This window comes from Phyllobates terribilis, unplaced genomic scaffold (genome assembly GCF_046119375.1).
Source record: "Phyllobates terribilis strain yellow unplaced genomic scaffold, ASM4611937v1 Scaffold_1__5_contigs__length_1240528914, whole genome shotgun sequence".
Lineage (NCBI taxonomy): Eukaryota > Metazoa > Chordata > Amphibia > Anura > Dendrobatidae > Phyllobates > Phyllobates terribilis.
This window is the reverse complement of record NW_027362761.1, coordinates 337,001,469-337,021,627: the sequence shown is the minus strand read 5'-3', so window position 1 is coordinate 337,021,627 and position 20,159 is coordinate 337,001,469. Positions and strand designations below refer to the sequence as shown.

The following is a 20,159-nucleotide window of genomic DNA, read 5'->3' as shown; positions in this document are numbered from 1 at the left end:
ACATGCACATTTGTGGCCTGCTGGAGGTCATTTTGCAGGTCTCTGGCAGTGCTCCTCCTGTTCCTCCTTGCACAAAGGCGGAGGTAGCGGTCCTGCTGCTGGGTTGTTGCCCTCCTACGGCCCCCTCCATGTCTCCTGATGCACTGACCTGTCTCCTGATGTACTGACCTGTCTCCTGGTAGCGCCTCCAGCCTCTGGACATTACGCTGACAGACACAGCAAACCTTCTAGCCACAGCTCGCATTGATGTGCCATCCTGGATGAGCTGCACTACCTGAGCAACTTATGTAGGTTGTAGAGTCCGTCTCATGCTACCACGAGTGTGGTGTCTCATGCAACCAACATTCAAAAGTGACCAAAACATCAGCCAGAAAGCATTGGTACTGAGATGTGGTCTGTGGTCCCCACCTGCAGAACCACTCCTTTATTGAGGGTGTCTTGATAATTGCCAATAATTTCCATCTATTGTCTATTCCATTTGCACAACAGCATGTGAAATTGATTGTCAATCAGTGTTGCTTCCTAAGTGGACAGTTTGATTTCACAGAAGTTAGATTTACTTGGAGTTATATTCTGTTGTTTAAGTGTTCCCTTTATTTTTTGAGCAGTGTATATACATGAGTGTAGCATGCTGACATGTGTATATAAAGGTCCCTATTCGGCATTATTTATACTTATGATAATTTTCATGTACATACATAAATTTAGTGCCCAGATATCCATTATTATATTTGTATTTTAACATATACAATTTTACATATATATTGTTCCTGTCGATACATAACATATTTATTATCTCTTTTTTATATACTGTTGTGAAAAAGTGTTTGCCCTGTTCCCGATTTCTTATTCTTTTGCATGTTTGTCACACTTAAATGTTTCGGATCACAAAACAAATTTAAATATTATACAAAGATAATGCAAGTAAACACAAAATACAGTTTTTAAATGAAGGACTTTATTATTAAGGAAAAAATAAATCCAAACCTACAGGGCCCTGTGTGAAAAAGGGATTTCCCCCTTCCCACTTAAAACATAAATTAACTGTGGTTTATCACATCTTTGGGAAGCTGAGTTCAATTTCCCTAGCCACACATAGGCCTGATTAATACCACCTGTTTTCAATCAAAAAATCACTTATATAGGACCAGCCTGACAAAGTGAAGTAGACCAAAAGATCCTCAAAACTAGACATTATGCTGCGATCCAAAGACATTCAGGAACAAATGCGAAACAAAGTAATTGAGAACTATCAGTCTGGAAAAGGTTATAAAGCCATTTCTAAAGCTTTAGGATTCCAGCGAACCACAGTGAGAGCCAATATCCACAAAAGTCAAAAACCTGGAACAGTAGACTCGTGAACCTTGCCAGGAGTGGCTGGCTGACCAAGTTTTACCCCAAGAGCGCAGCGATAACTCATCCAAGAGGTCACAAAAGATCCCACAAAAACATCCAAAGAACTGCAGTCCTCACTTGCCTCAGTTAAGGTCAGTGTTCATGACTCCACCATACGAAATAGACCAGGCAAAAATGGCATGCATGGCAGAGTTCCAAGATGAAAACCACTGCTGAGCAAAAAGAACATAAAGGCTAATCTTACTTTTGCCAGAAAACATCAAGATGATCGCCATGACTTGTGGGAGAATACTATGTGGACTGACAAGACACAAGTTGAACTTTTTGGAAGGTGTATTTCCCATTACATCTGCCACAGTATTTTGGAAAAAGAACATCATACCAACAGTAAAATATGGTCGTGGTAGTGTGATGGTCTGGGGCTGTTTTGCAGCTTCAGGACCTGGAAGACTTAGTGTGGTAAATGGAACCATGAATTCTGCTGTCTATCAAAAAATTCTGAAGGGGAATGTCCAGTCATCTGTTCCTGACCTCAAGCTGAAGTGCACGCAGCAGGACAATGATCCAAAACACACCAGCAAGTCCACCTCTGAATGGCTTAAGAAAAACAAAATTAAGACTTTGGAGTGGCCAAGCCAAAGTCTTGACCTTAATTGAGATGCTGTGGCATAACCTTAAAAAGGTGGCTCATGCTCGGAAACCCTCCAATGTTTCTAAATTACAACAATTTTGCAAAGATGAGTGGGCCAAAATTTCTCCAGAGTGTTGTAAAAGACTCATTGCTAGTTATCGCAAACGCTTGATTGCAGTTGTTGCTGCTAAGGGTGGCCCAACCAGTTATAAGGTTTAGGGGGCACTCACTTTTTCACACAGGGTCCTGTAGGTTTGCATTTCTTTTCCCCTTAATAATAAAAACCTTCATTTAAAAACTGCATTTTGTTTTTACTTGTGTTATCTTTGTCTAATATTTAAATTTGTTTTGTGATCTGAAACATTTAAATGTGACAAACATGCAAAAGAATAAGAAATCAGGAAGGGGGCAAACACTTTTTCACACCACTGTATGTGCTTATTGGCTCTTTCTAGACTTACATTTATTTTAATCAGTTTTTATCTTTTTTTGTGGATTACTCTGTGTAGAGTGTGCACCCTATGTTCTCAGTGCCACCACTGTGCCAACCATTTGTCTAAATAAAGTTTTTTTAATATACTATTAGTTTCTGCAATTATTTATGACCATTTAGTTCGGTTCTTTTCTAATTGTTTTTTGTGCTTTTCCCGAATAGTCTTTACAGTAAGACATGTTCGACAAATATATGTATTGGCTATGAAGAGTGATGTTTGCTTGACAAACATATTTCGATCTATACATATACTATTTGTATAGTTCAGGTTTGTTGTATAATTACTGTTTGTATATATGCAGCATGTCCGGCAGCATTTTTTGCGGTGTGGGTAAAGCATATGTCTCACTGTGTCTGATGTGAAAATTGCCTTTTCAGAAAGGAAGAGGACCCCGTCACATGGAGGGGCCCACCCAGAGCCACGGCTGCTTCTGTCATTAAGCAGAAGGCGGCTGCAGCTCTCTGATTGGTCAGACACAGGTCGGCACACTGCATGCACGCATGATTCTGTTCTCCGTCTGACTCTGAGCTGAGACTCTGCTTGCTGCACAGCAGCCAATCGCAGAGTCTCAGTGCAGCGCAGTAGCGCACGGTGCGGGCTGGAGCGCTGCTAACCTGATCTTCTACAGGCTGGCAGTGCTGCAGATAGCTCCACCCCATGCGCTCTCTGATTGGTCCATGCTGGACCCTGTGTACTAGTGAGCAGCTGCAGCTTAGCTTGTGCTAAGACAGTGCCTGGCCCGGACCGATCATCATCAGGTTCACATGTAAGGGCTGCTGAAACATTTTTTTTTTTATAAATTGCAGCATATGATGTTACTGTGGTAGCGGGGTGAATGTGAGGGGAAGAGGGGGAGCTTAATTGGGGTAGTGGGAGTGGAACTGGGGGCCTTGTGTTCTGAGATTATATGCTATCTCATGGCATACTTGCTGTCTGGGGTGGGTGGAGATAGGGAGGTACGGGGCTTATTATATTTACAGCTTAGGTCTTATTATAAGCCCAGCCTGGTAGTATAACAAGCCATGGTAACCATGGTATGAGCTGTACAGTATTTACAGGGGTTGTCTGGTTTAAATGTACAAGTCTGAGTTACTCTATGTGGTTACAGATTTGTGAATCCTTACATTGCACACACTGTGAGGATTATTGCCCGTATCGGCGAGTATGCGATTTACATGCTCCTGGCCACATTTCAACTGTGCGGCCTCATTCAATACAAGTATATTGAGCGAGACTGGAAACAGTCTAGTCGGAATGTGGCCAGGTGTATGCAAATCACATAGTTGAGGTCACATGACAACCCGCATTGGAGAGTACTGACAGTGTGTTGCACAAGTCTGCGGTCACATAGTCATAGTCACTGCAGACTTGTAGCTTAAGTCTAGACAATCCCTTTCATAATTTCATAATAAGCTGCTTATTATTTGTATAAGGTTAATAAAGAGGTTGTACAGGCTTGGGATAAAAGTCTGCAGTCACTCTATGTGACTGCAGACTGGCAAATCAAGGCAGGGTGCTGTGCAACTGCTGTCATGAGTCCTCAATATCAACAGTGTGCAACAGTCTGATTGGCGGTCATGTGACCACGTTTGCTATTTGCGTGTGTTGACTAGATACATTTGGCTTCTCTGAATAGAAGAGAATTGAGTCAAGACGAAAGCGTGTAGTCAACACATGCAAATACAAACATGTGGTCACATGACCGATGACCCGATCGCATAAGCAATGCTGGGGACTCATGGGCCATTATTACTGTACATGGGGGAATCAGGGGACATTATCAAATGTTAAGTGGACACTTAAGTTTTATTGTTATGGGGGCACTCAGGGTATTGTGACCATCAAAGGTTCACATGGGGCATTATTACTTTCTAGGGGCAAAATGTGGGCACTGTTTTCTAGAGCACTTGCACAGGGCGGTAATATTTTATAGGGGTAGTTTTACCATCTAGAGAGCACAAAGGGGGGGGTTTACTTTGTAAGGGGCACAGTGGTGGGCATCATTATGTGGGGTACTAAGAGGATCAGTAATAGGGACACATACGGCAGCAGCAGCTCAGTATTGGTGTGTCAGCAGGATGAGGAGATTCTGCAGGTTGGGAACAGATGGGGATGGTGTCTGAAATGTGAGAGGTCAGAAGTCTCTTTGTGGTAACCGCTGTAGATACACACGTTGTCAAAATTGTTGGTACCCCTCGTTTAATGAAAGAAAAACCCACAATGGTCACAGAAATAACTTGAATCTGCCAAAATTACAAATAAATTGTTGATCATTGTATAAAGATTTATTTTAGTAACAGCGAGGTCATCTGCTGAGGTTATCCTACATCTACTATTAGGTTGCACCGCCATATTTGTAAGGGGCCCACTCAGAAGTTTCACCGCCCCTGAACCAAACCCCTAGCTACGCCTCTGCCTATAAGTCAATATTGACCCTTTAAAGAGCCTAGCCACATGACTTAGGATAAAAGTCAAACCAGACACTCTTTTTGCAGACAGACACATGTTTAGAATGGTTGTTGCTTTTACTCTAAGTCATTTGGCAAGGCATGATAAAGAGTCAATATTGACTTTAAGGATGGATTGCTACTTCCAGTAGGTGGCACTATAGTTCAAGTCCTCTTCCTGTCTAAAAAGGCAATTTGCATATTTAATTTCCCAGAGGAGCATTGCATGGCTTATAAGACTCCTTACACCGGCATATAACTAGCCACAATGAGAGAAATTGCCCTTTGGACTCCTGTCAAAGGTCTCTCATTCAGTCAAATCAAGCCAGTCATGCTTTGCACTGATTAGGGGCAGACACTTCAAAAACACTTGTCTGCAAATATAGTGTCTGGTTTGGCTTTTTGAGATAGAGACGTCACCCCTTAGACTGTCTGATTGCAAATATATCTCCCAGCATTGTTCTTCTACTGCACTCTCTTGTTTGTTGCTTTCTGTATGCTGCGATCTGACTAACATTTGCTATTCTTACTGTGTCTGACCCCCTTAAACCACTTATCAGAGACGTCTTACCTAGCCAAATCAGATCTCCTGCTTTGCACCAATGAGGGACAAATAACCAAAAACACGTTTCTGCAAATGGAGTGTCTGGTTGGCCTTCTTATCCTAAATCATGTGGCAAGGCTTGTTAAAGGGTCGATATTGACTTTTAGGATTGCTACATCCAATATGTGGCAAGAAGAACAAGAGAAAAAGGAGTCCAAAACGCTCAATAAAAATGAGAAACTTTTATTTCAATAAATTAAAAACAGGTAATGAGGTTCTGATATTTGGTCACTGGTGAAAGAAGTGGTGACGGGATGGACAATAATATCTCTTAGTATAGTATTTACAGTCTCCTACATAGGTTATTTAAAGGAAACCTGTCAGCAGGAATATCCATGTTAAACTAAAAGTATGGCCAGTATGGCGCAGTCATACTGATTTAAATCATACCTTTAGTGTAAAACTCTTAATGTTAAATTTCGGTTTCCTCTGTGCTTCGGGGCGGGACTGTAGGTAGGGTCTTCGGCTCAGAGGGCTCATCCACGACCAATCTGCTAGCTCTGTTGCATTCATTTAAATTTTGGGCTGGCGCCGTATTAACTCTGGGCGGCGCTCTCGCTGGTGGCGGTCTTCATGAAAATGCACAGAATGAGATCTCGGCCCATCATTTTCCTGAAGACCGCCACCAGTGAGAGCACTGCCCACAGCTAATACAACGCCAGCCCAAAATTTAAATGAATGCAACAGAGGCAGGGAAGGAGCCGTGGCTGAGCCAAAGACCCTACCCACCGTCCTGCCCCGAAGCACAAAGCACTGAGGAAACCAAAATTTAACATTATGATTTAACGAAAACCAGGCTGCAGATTTTTACACTAAAGGTATGTATTAAATCGGTATGACAGCGCCATACTGCCCATACCTTTAGTTTAACATGGATATTCCTGCTGACAGGTTTCCTTTAATCAGAATTCAAGGTATTGTTTTGCATAAATATATATAATACATGGTTTATAAACAGATATATAAAAATACTGTAGAGTTCTTTTAACCAATCTTAATATATTTATGGAAATTATTTCTGGTATGCGTTTCTAAAATTCTCACTCAACATACTGTATACTATATATCTTACATATACAGTGGCATGTAAACGCTTGGGCACCTCTAGTCAAAATTACTGTTATTATGAACAGGTAATCAAGTTGAAGATGAAATGATCTCTAAAAGGCCTAAAGTTAAAGATGACAAATTTCCTTTGCATTTTAGGCAAAAAGATGTATATTTTTATCTTTTACATTTTAAAAACTACAAAAAGGAAAATAAGCTGATGCAAAAGTCTGGGCACCCTTGGAGATTTGTGTGCTCAGATAACTTTGACCAGTGTTTCAGACCTTAATTAGCCTGTTAGGGTTATGGCTTGTTCTCCATCATCCTTAGGAAAGGCCAGCTGACGCAAATTTCCCAGCTTTAAAAAAATCCAGCCTCCTCTAAACGTGTGCCAAAAAACAACAGTCATGGGTTCTTCTAAGCAGCTGCCTAGCACTCTGAAAATGAAAATGGTAGAGACCCACAAAGCAGGAGAAGGCTATAAGAAGATAGCAAAGCGTTTTCAAGTTGCCCTTTCCTCAGTTTGAAATGTAATTCAGAAATGGCAGTTAACAGGAATAGTGGAGGTCAAGATAAGGTCTGAAAGACCAAGTAAAATTTCAGTGAGAGCTGTTTGTAGGATTGCTAGAGAGGCAAATCAGAACCCACGCTTGACTGCAAAAGACCGTCATCAAGATTTAGCAGACTCTACTGTTCAGAGACACCTGCACAAATATGGCCTTCATGGAAGAATCATCAGAAGAAAACTACTCCTGCACCCTCACTATAAAATTCAGGTCAGAAGCATGCAAAAGAACATCTAAACAAGCCTGATGCATTTTGGAAACAAATACTGTTGACCGATGAGTTTAAAATATAACTCTATTGCCACAATGATCAAAGGTAAGTGTGGATAAAAAAGGGAACAGAATTTGAGGAAAAGAACATCTCACCAACCAAGTGGATCAATCATTCTTTGGGAATATGTTGAAGCCAATGGCACGGGGGACATTTCACAGGTAGAGGGAAGAATGGATTCAATGAAATTTTAAAGAGAAAAATCCAGCTATAGAAACCTTCTAAAAATCAGTTATATTTTATTAGGTCATATAGATAGTAAAAATACAATTAGGAGGACATCAGCAAACGCGTTTTGAACTATGAGTTCTTTGATCGAGATACACAAGATTATTCCAATAAAGAAGTATACCTTTGGAAATGGAAACCTAAACAGTCTTCATAAAAATCTATACTAAGACAAAGCGGAACAAATAATAAAAGAATCTTGGGACAACTCGGAAGCCACTACCTCAGAAGAATTCTCAGACCCCTCGATTGATCTTACCAACTTTAGTGCAACAAGACGAAACACAGTCTATAATAAGGGACCTATGGGAGCAAATGGAACTAATGCAAACTATGGTCCCAAAAACGCAAGAGGAGGAAACGAGGGGGTAGAAAACACAAGAGAGCTACAACAATGCCTGCAGAAATACAAGAAGAAACACAATATCCGTTGATCAATCTTTCTAGCTATATTCCCAATGAATCTCAAATTTGTTTTGTCAAAAGGTTTGTAGTTTTCAGATTACCCATTCTTATTAGTGTTGAGCGAGTATGTTCTGTCCGAGTATGCTCGGGCCGAGCTCCGAGTATTTATAGCTGCTCGGTGATATGTTTGAATCGCTCCCGTGTGCATGATTTGCGACTGTTTGACAGCTTTATTACATGTGAGGAATGTGTAAGAAATATACATTCCTCCCATGTAATAAAAAACAGTCGCAAATCATGCACACGGGATTCAGGCATATCACCGAGCAGCTATAAATACTCGGAGCTCGGCCCGAACATACTCGGCGAAAGGGTTAACAGAACATACTCGCTCAACACTAATAATTGTCTATAATGATGTCCACAATCGCACTGCACCACTACCCCAACGCGTGTTTCGCATCACTCGCTTCCTTGACCTGAGAAAGCGAGTGACGCAAAACGCGTGTTGGAGTAGTGGTGCAGTGCTGTTATATTACATATATATACAGTACAGACCAAAAGTTTGGACACACCTTCTCATTTAAAGATTTTTCTGCATTTTCATGACTATGAAAATTGTACATTCACACTGAAGGCATCAAAATTATGAATTAACACACGTGGAATTATATAGTTAACAAAAAAGTGTGAAACAACTGAAAATATGTGATATATTCTAGGTTCTTCAAAGTAGTCACCTTTTGCTTTGATGACTGCTTTGCACACTCTTGGCATTCTCTTGATGAGCTTCAAGAGGTAGTCACCGGAAATGGTTTTCACTTCACAGGTGTGCCCTGTCAGGTTTAATAAGTGGGATTTCTTGCCTTATAAATAGGGTTGGGACCATCAGTTGTGTTGTGCAGAAGTCTGGTGGAAACACAGCTGATAGTCCTACTGAATAGACTGTTAGCTGCTTTTTCTTGCCATAATACAAATTCTAAGTAAAGAAAAACGAGTGGTCATCATTACTTTAAGAAATGAAGGTCAGCCAGTGCGAAAAATTGGGAAACTTTGAAAGTGTCCCCAAGTGAAGTTCCAAAAACCATCAAGCGCTACAAAGAAACTGGCTCACATGAAGACCGCCCCAGGAAAGGAAGACCAAGAGTCACCTCTGTTATGTTCTGCTACCAGAGCTAAGGAAAGAGAGGAGATCTGTCCCTACGATAGAACTCAGCTTAATCCCTACGATGTAACAGGGGACCTGATCCTGCGATCAGACCTGCTAAAGTCCTAAGCTAGTCTGTACGGAGACCTATAGATGTGGGGAAGGAATCCCTACAAGTACTAAGGACTGGGAGGAATATGGGACACCTCCTAACAGAAATAGTAGCAGACAGACGAACAAACAAAATATATAGAACATAGAGGTCAGTAGACCAAGCAAACTAACAGAGCAAGACACAGAGCACAGGCTAGCTAGAAAGTAGATATACAATGAAGTCCAGCAAAGCCAGAAGGGCGGAGCAGGATTAAATAGGCCAACAAGGTCATGTGACCAGCAAAGGAAAAAAAAACCTAAGAGCAAGGTTCTAACAGTACCCCCCCTTCTAAGAGGATCCTCCGGATCCCCTAGGACCAGGCTTATCAGGAAATCTCCTGTGAAACGCTCTGATAAGTCTGGACGCGGAAACATCATCCGACCTCACCCAAGAGTTATCCTCGGGACCGAAACCTTTCCAGGCCACAAGATACTGCAAACTACCTCTATACCGTCTAGAGTTAAGGATGCGAGAAATTTCATATTCCCCGTCCTCCACCACCGGAGGAACAGAGGCAGAGGCGTCACAATCCGATACAACAGCATTTTTCAACAGAGAGACATGAAATACCGGATTAATTCTCCAGGAGGTAGGAACCTCCAACCTAACAGCAGATTGGTTGACAACCTGAAGCACCTTAAAGGGCCCTACAAACTTGGGACCCAATTTCTTTGAAGGAATCCTCAACCGCAGATTCCTAGAGGACAACCAAACCATGTCACCAACAGCGAACAAAACCTCCTGTCGTTTCCTATCAAAGTAGTCTTTAGATTTTCTGTTGGCCTCCTGAAGATTACCACGCACATCCGTCCAAACTCTCTCCAAATCACCGGAAAAATTCTCCTCCTCAGGCACGGCAGATCCCAACTTGGAGAACGACCCAAACGACGGATGTCTCCCAGAACAACAAAAAAAAGGCGAACAACCAGCAGAAGAAGATGTATGATTGTTCAGAGCAAATTCAGCAAGTGGCAGAAACTCAGACCACCCCTCTTGATTGTCTGCCACAAAACAACGCAAGAACTGCTCAACATCCTGGTTTTTCCTTTCTGTCTGGCCATTAGATTCACAAAAGGCACGCCAAAAACGAGCCACGAACTGAGGACCCCTATCAGAAACAATGTCAGTAGGAACGCCATGAAGTCTGACAATTTCCTTGACAAAGGCCTTAGCGAGAGTTTTAGCGCAGGGCAGTTTGACGAAAGGAACCAAGTGACACATCTTGCTAAAATGGTCCACGACCACCCAGATGACAGTAAAACCCTCAGAGGGGGGAAGGTCAGTTATAAAGTCCATAGCCAAATGTGTCCAAGGAGCACTGGGAACCTCCAAAGGACAAAGCAACCCCGCAGCAGGAGTATGTGAGGACTTAGATCTAGCACATATAGTACATTGACGCACCCACTTAATGACTTCCTTCTGCCATCCAGGCCACCAAAAACTGCGACCCACCAGTCTCTTGGTCTCAGAGATTCCGGGATGACCTGCCAACCGAGATTCGTGACACTCAACAAACAAATCTCTCCTAAAGGTCCCAGGCACAAACAACCTCCCATGAGGAGTGTTAGAAGGGGCATTCTCCTGTGCTTTAAGAATCTCATTTTCCAAAATGGAGTCCAAAGCAGCTATCACAACACCTTCTTGTAAAATGTTCTCCTCTTTCTCAGCACCGACTATGGGAGAAAAACTGCGGGACAAGGCATCCGCCTTAACATTCTTAGTACCAGGGATGTAAGTAACGGAGAAATTAAACCGCGAGAAAAACAGTGCCCACCTAGCCTGACGGGCATTCAGGCGCTTGGCAGCATCAAGATATATCAGATTTTTATGATCCGTAAGAACCTGAACGGGAAATTCCGCACCTTCCAAGAAGTGGCGCCAGTGTTCAAATGCGAGTTTAATAGCCAATAATTCCCGATTACCAATATCGTAATTCAGTTCAGTCTCCGAAAATTTTTTTGAAAAAAAGGCACAGGGATGTAATCCATCCCCGTTATCCTGAGACAATACTGCGCCAACCCCCACAGAGGAAGCATCAACCTCAACCAAAAACGGCCTAGTAACATCAGGCTGCATAAGGATGGGAGCAGAGGTGAACCTCTCCTTGAGATACACAAAAGCTTCAATGGCCTCAGAAGACCACTGAACCGCATCAGCACCTTTCCTGGTGAGATCAGTCAGAGGTTTGACAATACTAGAAACATTTTTTATGAATTTTCTGTAGTAATTGGCAAAACCCAAAAACCTCTGTATCGATTTCAAACCAATAGGCCTAGGCCATTCCTGCACAGCCTGAACCTTAACCGGATCCATCTCAAAACCTTTGCTGGAGATAATGTAGCCCAAAAAACTAATTCTCTGTACAGCGAACTCACATTTCTCCAGCTTAGCAAAAAGCGAATTGTCCATTAATAACTGTAATACCTCACGCACGCTCCGCCAATGAGACTCCAGATCCGGCGAATAAATCAAAATGTCATCCAAATACACAACCACATTTTTGCCGATCAAAGGTCTAAGGATGTCATTAATCAGATTCTGAAAAAATGCAGGAGCATTAGTAAGACCAAAAGGCATAACCAGATTCTCAAAATGACCCACAGGAGTGTTAAAAGCAGTCTTCCATTCGTCACCCTCCTTCATGCGCAACAGATTGTATGCCCCCTTAAGGTCAATTTTAGAGAACCACTTGGCCCCCATTAACTGGTTAAACAGATCAGGAATCAATGGCAGTGGGTAAGGATTGCGTACAGTAATTTTCTTAATCTCACGAAAATCCAGACAAGGACGTAAACCGCCGTCCTTTTTTTTTACAAAAAAAAATCCAACCGCCACAGGAGACTTAGAGGGCCTAATGTGACCGGCGGCCAAACTTGTCTGTATGTATTCCTCCAAAGCCTTCCTCTCAGGAATAGTAAGGTTAAATAAATGACTTTTAGGAAGAGTCGCTCCAGGGACAAATTCAATAGAACAATCATAGTCTCTATGGGGAGGCAAAACCTGCGAATCCTTCTCAGAAAAAACTCTCCAAAAATCCTGAATAGGAACAGGCAATTCTCCCCTATCCAAAGCTGCAATACGCCCGTTACAACACTTGTCATAACATTTATGGCTCCAGGATTTAATTTCACTGGTAGACCAATCCAGTACAGGATTGTGAAATTTTAACCAGGGCAATCCCAATATTACTGGAGAAGGCAAGTTATTCAACACTACCAAATCCAATTTCTCATGGTGAACACCATTAATAGTGAGAGGAAATTCACAGACCTTGAGAGTAATATTCTTCAAAGGGGAACCATCCACAGAAACCACAGCAATGGGGGATGATAAAGGTTCAGGTTTTAAATTGAGTCTTTCCACGAATCCCCCATCAATTACATTCAAAGTAGACCCGCAATCAACAAACACCCGAAATTCCATTAATTCTTTCTGAGCACTCGTGGAAGCAGCTAAAAATATACCCTTGGAATTTAAACAGGCAATACAGGCGTGACTGACCATTTTTTTTTTCTTTCTTCATACGAAGCTCACAGCCTTTAATCAAATGACCAGATTTTCCGCAATAGAAACACAAGCCTTCAGAAAATCGACGGTCTTTTTCTTGAGAGCGAGGTGCCACCGATCCAATCTCCATCGGTTCACCACTGTTAGTACACACATTCTCATAACCAGAAACTGACATAGCAGAGGATTTGCTCTCATTAACCCTTGCACGCAGTCTTCTATCCACCCGTATAGCTAATTGCATAGCCTGTTGCAAATCTTCAGGTGTAGGATAAGCAATTAGCAGGTCTTTAACCCTTTCACTGAGCCCAGCAAGAAATAGACTTTTCAGAGCAGAATCGTTCCACCCTGTTTGAGTAGACCAACGATGGAAATGAGTACAATATTTTTCCACATTACCTGATCCCTGTTTTAAACGTCTCAACTCAGTCTCAGCTGATGCGACACGGTCAGGATCATCATATAATAGTCCCAAAGCAGAAAAAAAACTATCCACTGATCTGAAGCATGTATCACTAGGTTGCAAAGAAAAGGCCCACTCCTGAGGCTCTTTGCGCAAAAGTGACATTATGAACCCTACGCGCTGGGATTCATCCCCAGAGGACTTAGGTCTCAAACGAAAATACAATAAGCAAGCATTTTTAAATGAAAAAAATTCTCGGTGTTCACCAAAAAATAAATCCGGCAAACATAACTTAGGCTCCAAGAAATGTGCTCCAGGACAGTTACTCACGTGCTGACGGAGCTCGGCCACCTCCAGAGAGAGTCCCTGCAGGCGATGAACCAAATCCTGAACCAACACCATGATGGAACAGAAAAATCTTTCCTTAGAGAATTTGCTGGCTGGACTTACTGTTATGTTCTGCTACCAGAGCTAAGGAAAGAGAGAAGATCTGTCCCTACGATAGAACTCAGCTTAATCCCTACGATGTAACAGGGGACCTGATCCTGCGATCAGACCTGCTAAAGTCCTAAGCTAGTCTGTACGGAGACCTATAGATGTGGGGAAGGAATCCCTACAAGTACTAAGGACTGGGAGGAATATGGGACACCTCCTAACAGAAATAGTAGCAGACAGACGAACAAACAAAATATATAGAACATAGAGGTCAGTAGACCAAGCAAACTAACAGAGCAAGACACAGAGCACAGGCTAGCTAGAAAGTAGATATACAATGAAGTCCAGCAAAGCCAGAAGGGCGGAGCAGGATTAAATAGGCCAACAAGGTCATGTGACCAGCAAAGGAAAAAAAAACCTAAGAGCAAGGTTCTAACAACCTCTGCTTCTGAGGCTAAGTTTATCCGAGTCACCAGCCTTAGAAATCGCAGGTTAGCAGCAGCTCAGATTAGAGACCAGGTCAATGCCACACAGAGTTCTAGCAGCAGACACATCTCTTCAACAACTGTTAAGAGGAGACTTTGTGCAGCAGGCCTTCATGGTAAAATAGCTGCTAGAAAACCACGGCTAAGGACAGGCAACAAGCAGAAAAGACTTGTTTGGACTAAAGAACACAAGGAATGGACATTAGACCAGTGGAAATCTGCTTTGGTCTGATGAGTCCAAATTTGAGATCTTTGGTTCCAACCACCGTGTCTTTGGGCGACGCAGAAAAGATGAACGGATGGACTCTACATGCCTGGTTCCCACCATGAAGCATGGAAGAGGAAGTGTGATGGTGTGGGGGTGCTTTACTGGTGACACTGTTGGGGATGTATTCAAAATTGAAGGCATACTGAACCAGCATGGGTACCACAGCATCTTGCAGCGGCATGCTATTCCATCCGGTTTGCGTTTAGTTGGAGCATCATTTAGTTTTCAACAGGACAATGATCCCAAACACTCATCCAGGCTGTGTAAGGGCTATTTGACCAAGAAGGAGAGTGATGGGGTGCTACGACAGATGACCTGGCCTCCACAGTCACCAGACCTGAACCCAATCGAGATGGTTTGGGGTGAGCTGGACCGCAGAGTGAAGGCAAAAGGGCCAACAAGTGCTAAGCATCTCTGGGAACTCCTTCAAGATTGTTGGAAGACCATTTCCGGTGACTACCTCTTGAAGCTCATCAAGAGAATGCAAAGTGTGCGCAAAGCAGTCATCAAAACAAAAGGTGGCTACCTTGAAGAACCTAGAATATAAGACATATTTTCAGTTGTTTCACACTTTTTTGTTAACTATATAATTCCACATGTGTTAATTCATAGTTTCGATGCCTTCAGTGTGAATGTACAATTTTTATAGTCATGAAAATACAGAAAAATCTTTAAATGAGAAGGTGTGTCCAAACTTTTGGTCTGTACTGTATATTTCTGCAAAATAATTCCTTGAATTATGGTTAAATAACCTATGTAGGAGACTGTAAATACTATACTGAGACTGTAAATACTATACTGGACTATAATATTGTCCAGCCTGCCACCACTTCTTTCACCAGTGACCAAATTTCGGAACCTCATTACCTGTTTTTAATTTATTGAAATAAATGTTTGTCATTTTTATTTAGATTTTTGGACTCTTTTTTTCTCTTGTTTTTCTTGGATACATGTTTTCAACATGCAAATCTGGTACTATTTAGGGAATCCAATATGTGGCATTAGCGTTCAAGTCCATTTCCTCTCTGAAGACTCTTTTTGCATACTATATCTGATTGACATCCTTCTCTCAGCATGTTTCTTCTCCCTCTTGTACTCTGTTCTCTCGGTGCTGCTGTCCCGTGTGCACAGCCTTCCCCATCTTTTCATCTCCATTCTGCTTTTTCTGTGATCTGAAAGTCTTCCTTCACACCTCAATAACCAGACTAACAGAAATGGGAAGGCTCGCAAGCAGCATAACATTTTACTGAGCATACACGGCTAAATCCATCCCTTCTTTGTCAGTAAAGATAATAACTATAACATGGAATCACATACTAAAACATAGAAAGGGGTTGGAGTATTTTTACTTTAGATATGTGTTCACCTAATGGATGAACATATATTTCATAGGGATCCATTTTGGAATCTAAAAGAGCTGGCTCTTTTTGGTGAGTGGAGACAAATGATCCAGACCACTAAAAAGAGCCGGACTTCCCAACCCTATCGAGCAGACAACATTGATTATCTTCTGTTTTAGAGGAGGAGAGTATGCAAATACCCCTTCACAGAGAGGGGGAGGAGAAGAAACAAGTAAGGGAAGAAAAGTGAACACCCAGTCCGTGAAGCAGACATCAGTGATGATGTTTCGTGTGAAACTCCTCTAAGCATGCTGTGAGTTTCATGTGAAACGCCATCAGAAGATGAAGAAAAAAATAAACAGGGTGTAGCTATATCTAGAGTATGGTAGGGATTTTTAGCAATATTTTTTGACATTGAGACAAAATAGGGAATTCACCGCTGCACTACTTCAGGTCGTTTATCCAAGCAAACAGAAATCTTCACTATCTCATCAACTTTAACAGGTCATTACAAATCATTACAAAATCATACCAAATCAACAATTTGTCATTATTTTTTTTTATAAAATTTGGCTTTAAACCATTCAGGACAAGCTATCCCATGCAGCAGATGGCTTCATAACAAGCTCCTGTACAAAAAAACTAAAAAACACTGACATATATAGTATTCTTGGGGTTGTGGACTTTTTAAAGTATAGTCAATAAGCAAAATAACTTTAAAATGTCATAAAGAATAGATGAACATAGCAACTAGTATTCACCTTATTCACTGAAGGATCTTCAATAGAAATTTTCTATTTCTAGTTAGATGGACAACTCCAGATGGTAAAGTTACCTGCTATTTTACAAAAACTTCTGTCTTGGTATTTAAGTTAATAGGGCTCTTGAGGCCTGATTATTCACATTTAATTCAGATGGCCAGATATTAAAAACCTCAATATAGAAGATTAGATTGTTATTGTGCTGTAAGGACTTTGATAATAAGAGATTGATCTGAGTAAAGTAAAATCTTTAACTGCTAACTAATTGTAATATTGTAACATTTTGGTTCTGTTACAGCAGTATTATGCCAACCCAAGTCCACTCGTCCTTTTGTTTTTTCCTCTCTAATTCTAATTACATTACAGTGTAGCCACACAACTTTATTTCTCTTATTCTTAATGTACTTATTATGTATTACTATTCACTTGTGTGCTTTGTTTTGGCAGACTGGTCAAATATATAATTTATAAATATTCAGAGAAGTCATAGAATAAATCTAAGATCATTTAATGTATTTGGCTTTGTGACAAAATATTATCTGAATGTAAATTAATACTAATTATGTTTTAATAAGATATTAAACTTAAAGGGAACCTGACATGTAAAAAACGCCTGCAGATATGGGGTTAATAGAGTACTAAACCCGTGCAGCCGCCACACTGAAAGCTCAGTTGCCAAGAGGAAATTAACTTTATTCGTCCAGGCAGCCTCAGGCTTTCAGTCATGGAGGCGTGACCAGCATGGCTTCAGTCACTGCTGAGTATATAGTGAGCGGCGGCTGTAACAACTCCCCGACATTGCCAAATAACCAACTCAGCAGTGCATCACTTCAGTGCCAGCTGTAAGTCAGTGCCGGGGCGTGGTTACAGCCGCCGCTCACTATGTACTGAGTGGTGACTGAAGCCATACTTCTATGACTGAAAGCCCGAGGATGCCATAAGGAATTAAAGGGGTTATCCGGTCAAAAGTGATGTCTGCAGGCACTCTGTGTGACTGAAGACTTATGAATCCCCCCAGCGCAGAAACTATGTGCTGCAGGGATTCGCCGGTAGGAGATTCAGGACCGGAGGGTATGTATAATTTATACATAGCCCCGGCCATGCAGCGCTGCCTGGCACCATAAACTTGTATGGAGCAAGGCCACGCCAAGTCTGGTGATGTAGATGGCCAGTGGGCACATCCGACTAGAAGGCGCGGCCTCGCTCAATACAAGTGTATGGAGAGTGAGGGAGCGCCCACTGGCCGAGGGATATGTATAACACATACATACCCTCCATTACTGGGTCTCATACTGGCGAATCCCCGCAGCGCACAGTGCCGGCGCTGGGGGGGATTCATAAGTCTGCAATCACACAGAGTGACTGCAGACTTATCACTTTTGACCGGACAACCCCTTTAAGGTCATTTTCTCCCAGCAGTCAGACTTCCAGTGCGGCAGATACACGGTTTTAGATTACCCTGCAGATTAACCCCACATCTGCAGTGGTTTTGGGAAATGACAAGTTCCCTTTAAGACTAACTACAAAAAAAGCTTATACAATAGTTACTATTAAGTTACAATGAAAAATTATAACTTAGAGAATAAACAGAAAACATGAAACAACTTTACTATGATGTGTTGTAACCTTAAGTCACAAAGATGCTAAGAAACAAAAGAAAAGTTTGCTTCTCAGTTGGCTATTTTCAGAATGGCAAAATAAATGAATGAAGAGTTGTACATGCACTGTCACTTCTTTATTAATAGTGGAGTAAGAGGGATAGCAGTTTTTGAGACAGGTGCAGGTCCTAAAGATGGGAATGCATCTTTAACATAATTTCTGTGGGATATTAAAAGGTATTTTAACTGCATGACCCTTATATTATATTTAGTTATTGAGAGTGATAAGGCCTTGAGCCCTGTAACGCTGATTGGATGAAAAGTTCTAAAAGCAAAAATGCACATACTCATAAATCACAACCAGATATAGACAGACATCTAAAAGCCGAACTGTCTAGTGGGATAATAGAAGAAAATGTAATGTTGGTTTCAATTGGTATTTACTAGTACTAAGAATTATCCTTCAGCTAACCCTTAATTAAAATTGAGTTTCAGTTGTCAGGTAAAATAAATATAAAATAAAGTTTTTGCAAATATACTTTCTCTTAAATAAACAGACAAAACAGAAAGGCAGCAAATTGTCGCAACTACAAGCAAACAAAAAGGACAGCTTGGCCTAAAAGCCTGTGAAGCATTGCTGATTAATAGATCTAAGGCAGAACATATTACTAGCAATCAGCAAACAGATTCCAGATGGAAGCCCATAAAAATAATAAAAGAGGAATTAAAATAAATATATAAATAGAAAAAAAAAAAAAAAGCGATCACAAATGATTTTGCAAGCAGATGGCGAAAGGAGGTTTTTATTTAACACACCAGAAAGTTTTCTGTGTCTCTGTGAGTAGGCCTTAGATCTGCTGTGTTACAGTTTTTCTTATATACATCTGATTTCCGGCATGGGGTGTCATTTTTATTTAAATCCCTGACACATGGCAGCGGTTTGCAGTTTTCATTGTGCCACTTGGACCCATTAGTGTTATCTAAAAAGCCTGAGCTGATATCATCAAAATCCTCCTCCACACTGCTTTGCCTGGTGAGGGTTTTCCTGCGGGTCAGCATTAGCTTTGGGTCTCTAGGACATACAGGATTTTCTTGCGGCTCCTGTGTTGTATTTCTAGCAATGGTGTTGCAGCCTTTCCTGTAATGAAAACGTGCTTCCTCTTCTTCACTTCCACAATCCAAGCCGCTGTCTGGGCTCCTGGAGAGAGTTCCAAGTTTGCTCCCTTCGCATGCAAGATCATCTGAGCATGGAGGGGCCCCATTAAACCTACACTTTGAGTAATGCCAAGAACTCTGATGTCTCCCATCTGGACAACTAGCTCTTGGAGCTCTATTAGGTCTACCTATGGTCCCTCTTGCTCTATAAGCCATGCCTACAGAGTTTCCTCTGTGCAAGACCTGTAAATGTTCTCCGCTTTCTTCCTCTGCCACTTCAGGAATACTGAACAGTTTTTTATAATGAGGAGGATGCTGAGGGGAATAATCAGGCGGCTCCTTTACGGAAGGCTCAGTGGCACTAGTCTTAGAGCACTCCACAAGATAATACACAAGAAAACAAACGAGAATGGACCAACGACAGAATTAAAAACGACAGTATCAAAAAAACGTGAAAAACAAAGAAAAGAAAAAACATGGAAAGAGAAGTAGAGGAAGAGAAAGAAGAAAATAAAGACAGGGTTAGTTTTAGAGGCAATGGAAAACATAAGGCATGCAAGTTTACTCTGTGAAGGAAAGGTTCATGCTCTGAATGGGAATCTGTGAAAATAAAGACATGATTAGGAGCTCGGCTGGTGTCAGAGAACGCAAGATCAGTACAAACAATGAGTGCTTGGCATATCAATGCTATAGTAAGAATAGGACCATGCAAGGGTAGATGCTGCACACAGACAGCCATTGTGACGCTTGGATGCAGCACACATTGGATGAGACTGGTTAGTGACTAATACTAGTCGTAATGCTTTCGATGGTAGCATTAGAGGCAAAACCTTCCCATTTATTAGATCACAAACACA

The 20,159-nt window shown here is 41.5% G+C and overlaps 1 protein-coding gene across 24 annotated transcripts in view; it reads right to left on the bottom strand.

The window, feature by feature from the left end:
• RIMBP2 (RIMS binding protein 2) overlaps positions 1 to 20,159 on the bottom strand; it is a 711,286-nt gene that overhangs the window by 93,544 nt on the left and 597,583 nt on the right. For 18 of the 24 annotated variants that reach the window (XM_073676113.1, XM_073676112.1, XM_073676118.1 and 15 more), the window contains one exon: positions 18,964 to 19,677. The exons of the other annotated variants lie outside the window; for them this stretch is intronic. In XM_073676113.1, coding sequence (XP_073532214.1) covers positions 18,964 to 19,677 — 714 coding nt within the window. The remainder of the gene's footprint in view (positions 1 to 18,963; positions 19,678 to 20,159) is intronic. 24 annotated transcript variants of the gene reach the window in all.